The following is a 7,661-nucleotide window of genomic DNA, read 5'->3' on the forward strand; positions in this document are numbered from 1 at the left end:
CCCCCCACACACCACAAACACACACACACACCCCCACCACAAACACAGACACACACGTACATCATACAGAAACAGACACACACAGACCACACACACCTCATACACAGACACACTGCATGCACATATACACACACACCTACCACACACGCTTCATACACAAGTGCACACACACACCCGCCACACATACATACACACATATATACACACCACACACACATACACACATATATACACACACCATACCCATACACATACACACATATACACACACCACACACATATACACACATAAATACACACCACACACATACATCAACACACACATACATATCACACACACAACACATACACACCACATATGCACCCACCACACACATCACACAAAACACACACACAAGCATATACACACAACATACACACACGACATACAACACACACATACACACCACATTGCGTACACACACACCACACTCATACACCACACACACGTACATATTCATATACACACACATGTGTGTTCACACTTGGAGTGAGTCCTTGGCGTCGTGAGGCATGCTTCGCAAGACCTTCATTCATTCCCCAAATCGCAATAGTAACAGTGGAAACATGGCTTTTGAGGGCTGTCTACAGACCCAGCCACAGCAGGGACACGGGCTGCCCGGCGGCCTGCCAGCACCACAGGTCACATGCAAGTAATGCTCTGCACGCCATAGCTTGTTTCAACCTCCGAAGAGTGTTAGGAAGCTATTGTTTTTCACTTTAAAAAAGGACCCATGCTGTGACATTTGAGGTCACCCCAAATACTCAAGGCCACCACGAATGCTACATCTCCAATGAACATCACATGTATTTTCTCAGTTCCTGGTTCCGTCATCTCCCCACTCTCCTGGGCTGGTTAAAATAGCTGCTTCTTGCCCTCTCTCACCACTCCGCATTGGCCCATCCAGTACCCATTTGTTCCCTAAGTACTGTTGATTCTCATTTGTGTTATTTCCACAGCCAAAATCTGAGTGAAATGGGTATAAATCATGACCTAGAATACAGTTCAATTATTCCTATGATGAAAGGCTAAGTTGTTTTCTGGACAGTTTTTCATGTAGACACTATTAAGAAGAAATATCTCAAACATGTTTTTTCATGCAATTTTAGGAAATTCATGAACCCAGGTGAGTTGACGCTAGGTGCACAAACTCCAGGTTAGGAACTCCTGGTATCCTGTGCTTTATAAAAATTATTTTTAATTGTGGTAAAATACACATAACAACAAGTTTACCATCTTAACCATTGTTAAGTACAGTCAGCAGCATTAGGTACATTCATACTGTTGTGCAACCATCACCACCATCCATCCCCAGAACACTTCTAACATGAAAAACTGAAACTCCATCCCCATTAAACAACTCCCCATTCCTCCCTCCCACAGCCCCCGCCAGTCACCATTCTACCTTCTGTCTCTATGAATTTAACTATTCCAGGATGTTGTGTACGTGGAGTCATGCAGTATTTGTCCTTTTGTGAGTGGCTTATTTCACTTAGTAGAATGTCCTCAAGGTCATCCACATTGTAGCATGGGTTAGAATTCCCTCCTTCTGAAGGCTGAATCATATTCCATTGTAGGTACAGTCAGCCTCTGGATATCTGTGGGTTCTGTGTCCATGGATTCAACCAAATGCAGATCAAAAATATTAAAAAGGCTGGGCATGGTGGCTCACGCCTGTAATCCCAGCACTTTGGAAGGCCGAGGCGGGATCACTTGAGGTCAGGAGACCAGAGCCTGGTCAACATGGTGAAACCCCATCTCTACTAAAAATACAAAAATTAGCCGGTCAGTCATAGTGGTGCATGCCTGTAGTCAGGAAGCTGAGGCAGGAGAATTGCTTGAATGCAGCAGGCAGAGGTTGCAGTGAGCTGAGATTGTGCCACTGCACTCCAGCCTGGGTGACACAGCAAGATTCTGTCTCAAAAAAAAAATCTATATATATAGCTATATATATATCTCTGTATATATATACACACGCACACATACACACACACATATATTTACATATATATACACACATATAAATTGCATCTGTACTGAACATGTGCAAACTTTTTTCTTGCTATTATTCCCTAAACAATACCATATAACAATTATTTACACAGCATTTATATTATATGAGGCATTATAAGTAATCTAGAGATGATTTAAAGTATTTGGGAGAATGTACATAGTTTACATGCAAATGGTACACCATTTCATATCCACAGATTTTGGTGTCTGTGGTTGTTTCTGGAACCAATTCCCTGTGAGTACCGAGGAGCACCTATACATATCACATGCTGCTTATTCATTTATCGGTGGGTGGATACTGCAGCAGTCTCCATCCCTTGCCTACTGTGAATAATGCTGGTATGGACATGTGCTATCTTGCTTTTATATTTACAAACTCTTCACTAAATTATCAGATTCTCACAATGACCTTGCGAAACACGTATCATGATTACTTTCTCATTTTTCAGATGAGGACACTGTGACTTTATATGGCCATGTTTCCATCGTTAATATTGCAATTTGGGGAATTAATGAAGGGCTTGGGGAGCATACCTCACAATGCCAAGGATTCACTCCAAGTGTAGGCACACATGCATGTGTATGTGTGTGTGGTATACGTGTGTGTATTTGAGTGCAATGTGTGATGCGTATGTGAGTGTATGTATGTGTGTGTGGTGGATGTGCGTGTGGTGTGTGAGTGTATGCGGTATGAATATGTGTGATGTGTATGTGTGTGTGCATGTGATGTATATGTGTGTGTGTGTGTGGTGTGTGTGTGATGTATATGTGAGTGTGTGTGTGGTGTGTGTGTGATGTATATGTGAGTGTGTGTGCTGTCTGTGTGTGGTGTGTGTGTGATGTGTATGTGTGTGATGTGTGTGTACGTGGGTTGTGTGCGTGTGTGTGATGTGTGAGTGTGTATGTGTATATATAGTGTGTGTATATATACCTAGGTATAGACATGGGATAGAATGGTTTTGTCCATGATTCCTGGCCCATAACTCCCATAGCCCTTTTGTTATCATGTTGGGTGCTTTAGGCCTCAGAAAACAGAACCCCTCTCTCTGACTTTCTCCTGCCCTCCTTTTTCCCACTCCTTTTTTTCCCCAAGGCAGGAATATTCCCCCACCTCTCTTGGAGCTGACCCTAAAGAAAATTTCTGACCTACCTTGCCTGACCATAGGTCATAAGAGCCCCATTTCAGAAGGGGTCCCTGCCCATCCCTGGGGAAGGAAAGCCACACGGAGAGGCCAAGAAGGATCTGGACAGACAGGCCCTGCTGGGTTCCCCACTCTGTCTGTTAGTGCTGGATGGTACCCTTTGTGTCCAGTCACCTTTCCACGTGGTTGTCCATGCTTCCATCACGCCCGTCCAGTGATATCTCCATAAAGGCCAAACAGGATGGGATAGGATGAGCTTCAGGATGGCTGAGCACGTGGAGATGTGGAGGGTGGTGCACCGGGGAGGGCTGGGAGCTCTGCGCCCCTCATGTGCCTTCTCCTATGCATCTTCACCTGTATCTTTCCTACTGTTCTATATGATAAACCGGTTAACATAAGTGTTTCGCTGAGTTCCGTGAGCCACTCTCGCAAATTAATCAAACCCAAGGAGGGGATGATGGGATCCCCAATTTATAGCCCGTCAGTCAGAAGCACAGGAGAGACAGCCTGGGGCCTGGGGATCAGCACCAGAAGTGAGGTGAGTCTTGTGGGACTGAGTCCTTGGTCTCAGTGGGATCATCTGTGGTCTCCAGGTGTGTCATGTCAGAACTGGATTGGAGGCCCCTCAGCTGGCGTCCGCTGCAGAACTGATTGTTTGTTGGTGGGGAGAAATCTCCACATGTTTGGTCGAGAAGTCTTCTGTGTGGATCGTTGTGGTGTGAGGGGAGAGGAAAAATCATTTGTGTTTTTTCCTACTCAGACACAGAAGCTCAAAGTTCACAGTTACTGTACGATCAAGCAGGGTTTGAATGCAGGTTTTCCCAAACCAAGAGTACCTGAATTTCAGCTCCGGTGGTTAAACCGGGGACCGCACATATCCTTCATTTGTTTTTGAAGGGGAAAGGAATACTGTTTAGAAGAGTCTCCTCCCCAGGACTTCACTGAATAATGGAAGGTCGGGGGGACACCCTTGGTTTCCAGAATAATCTGAAATATTCTCAGGGGTCCTCATGAAAACTTTCCATTCTGGGGGCTCCTGAGGCCTGGGGTAAGAAGGAGGGGGTGCATCCCCCAAGCTCATGATGGGAAGGCACAGAAGCCCATGTCTGTCCCCTTAGCCTCCTTCCCCTAGAGAAAAGGGGGCTTGATGCCCACAGAACACAGGCTGGATGGGAGGCGGGGGCGTGAAGAGGCAGCCTGGGCACTAGTTCCTGGGAGAACTGGTACCCACAACTACCCCACTAAGCCTCGCCTGCAAGAAGAGCTGTCCCTGAGCCCTGCTGAAAGGCTCCAAAACATTAAACGCCTGTAATTTTGACATGTCAGATATTTAATAAGGAACAAATTAGCACTTGGGCCTTTTTTTTTTCCAAGACAATCCAATTTCTATGCCAGGCACCAACTTCTATATTTCAAAATGCATTTTTGAAGGTTAATTAGAGAAGCAGCAGAGATAGTGTTTTCCAAGAGGGATTTTTCTAGTTCCTTCCAGGTCTATGGATGGCAGAAAAAAATAACTTTCAGACACTGTAAATTGAGTGCGTGAAGCTGTGAGAATAAACCCATCTCATTAGTCATTGTGTCAATTATAGTATCTAAGGAACAATTTTGTAGCAATAGCATATTTATTTGATGTTTCAAAAGCTACCTGGACCCACCGTTAGGAGGTATTGGCTCTTAATGCTCCGAGTACCTCTTTAACAAAATGGCACTCCATAAAAATTTAGTGTGTTCCTACTGTAATTAAATGGCCCTAGTCATTTTTGCATTTATGATATAAACTATAATGGCTGTAAAATCCCGCAATTAACTTTCCTTGCGCCAACATTTCATACTTGAGAAATTCTCATTACAAATTTCATTACTGATTCACTTATCTGTAATTTGTCCTATGTAACCTAAAGAATATTAACAAATTTAGAGTCACTTTTGCTCTATTAAAAACGAAATATAAAAGTCTTTCACCTAGTGAGTCAATCATGATACTTCAAAGACCCCCTGAGTGGGTCAAGTGTGATGGTGAGGACCGGAAGGAAAAGAGAGAGTGCATTTGATTGGAAAGAGCAAAGCGGATGTGGAGGAAAGTAAGCGCGTGTCATTGAGCTCGCTGGCCTCTGCAGCGACCAGGCACAGACACACTTGAGTGAGTCCAGGGAAAGTGAACTGAGCACTGGAGAAACGACTGGGGAAGTAAATGAAGGGCCGGGGTTTCCTATCCAGGGGCCCAGAGCGCTTACCACTTCTGCTTTGGTTCTCCTCTCTGGTGCTCCTTTCTCTCTGGGGTCAGGGCTGGCTGGAGTGAAGCCTGCCGCGGTGTAACCCGCCCTTCTGCCAGGTTGCTTTGGCAGGAAGTCTGTCTAAGAAACTTCGCTGTTACCAATGGCAGTGGCAAGACGGAAGAGGAATTCAACTGAGAAGGTCCCCACCTGAGGGATACGTGTATTTTGATTTTCCATCTCTCCAGGCACCGTTGTCTTGAGGAGGAATTTGGAGAAACTTTCCTCCTCTTTTAAGCCTCCTCTTCCCACACTTTTAAGGCAGAAACAAAAATACATCCACATTAAAGTGAAGTGAAAGTTGACTGACCTAGTTTCAAGGGCCCTCAATTCTCATCCTCGTGCTGTCATGATCTTGCCGGTGACTGTGGCAAGTCTTGTGACCTGTCTGGGCCCCAGTGGCCAGACTAGGAAAGGGAGGAGTTTCACTAGGATGACAGCTGAGACCTTATATTCTTCCAAGAACAGTTCATTTTCTGGTAGAGAAAGCCAAGAGCTTCTCTTTACCCAACAAATGGGTGATGTGGGGTTCCCTGCCAGCCGCTGGGTTCAGCACAATGATCTCCACAAGCAGCAGCCTGCGTAAATATTTTCCCCAATAACATCTATTCCAGCACTTCCCTGCCTTCCATAACTACATTTATTTTATTCTAATTTGTAATTAACTTTTACAAAATTAAGTTGGAGATGGAAAATTACTGTCCTGACATAAATAACCCTGCCACTGGATGTGACAGTGTTAACGCAATCAACAATACGATTCATAAAGAAAGAAATGTTGTCATACTTATTACTTCTGTGTGCTCCATCTTTTATAGAATATTACTGTGTGAATTGAAATTTTATATGATTTAATAAGCCTCAAAAAGATATTATGGCCAAGTAACCACATAACTGTAACAAATCGTCCTCCTCCCTCATTACAGAGCCTTCCCTGCACGCGGGGCTCTCGGTCTCATTATGAGTGGTGTCTTTGACAACCCAGGGCCCATTAAAAACACCTTGAAGAAAGCATTCACCACGCTATGGAGCTTCACAATCTATACCAGGCTGGAATCCTTGAGGGTGGCGTTATCAAATGAGGAAACAATTCCTTTCATTTTTCATCCTAAGACTCAGGCAGCAAACATGTTATCTGGCCCTATAAGCACCCCCATGCTTCTGTGAGACCCAAGCAGGTTCTGCATCACCATGACAGCCACGGAGGTCAAATCATCAAAACAGTAGCAGAGGAAGGGGTTTATTGCTCCTCCAAATCTTCAGCTGGTTTTATAGGGTTACCAGTTTAAAGTTTCTTTGTTTTCAGAGCATCAGACCTCCCATCTGTAGCTGATAGCCATTTTTCAAAGGTTTCTGGCTCACCCAGGAATTCATTAGGGTGGACAGAAAAGAACAGTGGATAGAATAGACCAGCAGGGCAATCTGAGCCCCACTCCCTATCCCTTTACATTGGTTCTTGGTCCCTGTGACTCATCCAAACTCCCTTGCATTCCAGTCTGGAATGTGAAAGCTGGAAATGTAAGTGCTCTGTAATCACAGGCAGTGGTTTTCTTGGAGCCTGGTGTGATTTTTGTAGCTTGCAGCAATATGTGGGACACACTTGCACTGAAGAATTTAATGACTTGTTTTACTGCTGCCTGCCATCAATATTTATCTACATTAACTGAAGAAAGGCATTACTCGAAATGGCGTTTCACACCTCTAAGCATTATACAGTAATTCTAAAGTCATACGTTGTACCAAATTCTCTGGGCAAACACAGAGATACAGTATGAATGGAAATAATCCAAGTTGAAGTTTTTAAAACTTGAATTGTCTGCAGCAATCTGGAAAACCAAAGTCAAAGTGACTCGAATTGCTATGTCTGAGAATGACTGGATTAAAAGCAATAGAAATGATCGTTTCTCAGCTTGGTTTTTCTTGAATTAGCAGGAGCACATTTCAAGTATGTTTAATAGAAAAGAAAAACTGGGCCGGGCACAGTAATCCCAGCACTTTAAGAGGCCGAGGTGGATGGATCACCTGAGGTCAGGAGTTCAAGACCAGCCTGGCCAACATGATGAAACCCCATCTCTACTAAAAAAACAAAAATTAGCTGGGTGTGGTGGCAGGTGCTGAGATCGTGCCACTGCAACTCCAGCCTGGGTGGCAAGAGCAAAACTCTGAGGAAGGAAGGAAGGAAGGAAGGAA

General features: G+C 44.3%; 1 protein-coding gene across 1 annotated transcript; it reads left to right on the forward strand.

Annotated features, from left to right (window-relative positions):
* The first annotated feature begins 606 nt into the window (after nt 1–606).
* LOC105509418 (chromosome unknown open reading frame, human C7orf71) lies at nt 607–7,440 on the forward strand. The gene is made up of 3 exons (XM_011938643.1): nt 607–692; nt 1,000–1,066; nt 6,396–7,440. Exons 1-3 carry the CDS (start codon nt 607–609, stop codon nt 6,636–6,638), a joined length of 396 nt encoding a protein of 131 aa, XP_011794033.1. The 3' UTR covers nt 6,639–7,440.
* The last annotated feature ends 221 nt before the right edge of the window (nt 7,441–7,661 follow it).

The sequence above is a fragment of the Colobus angolensis genome, unplaced genomic scaffold (assembly GCF_000951035.1).
Source record: "Colobus angolensis palliatus isolate OR3802 unplaced genomic scaffold, Cang.pa_1.0 Scaffold175, whole genome shotgun sequence".
Lineage (NCBI taxonomy): Eukaryota > Metazoa > Chordata > Mammalia > Primates > Cercopithecidae > Colobus > Colobus angolensis.

Excerpts from the sequence above, each read along its gene's own strand:
- LOC105509418 (XM_011938643.1), top strand. The coding sequence starts at position 607 with ATGGCTTTTGAGGGCTGTCTACAGACCCAGCCACAGCAGGGACACGGG. Across the intron at positions 693-999 it reads GCACCACAGGTCACATGCAA|CCAAAATCTGAGTGAAATGG; the intron begins GTAATGCTCTGC and ends TTATTTCCACAG. Across the intron at positions 1,067-6,395 it reads CAATTATTCCTATGATGAAA|AGAGCCTTCCCTGCACGCGG; the intron begins GGCTAAGTTGTT and ends CTCCCTCATTAC.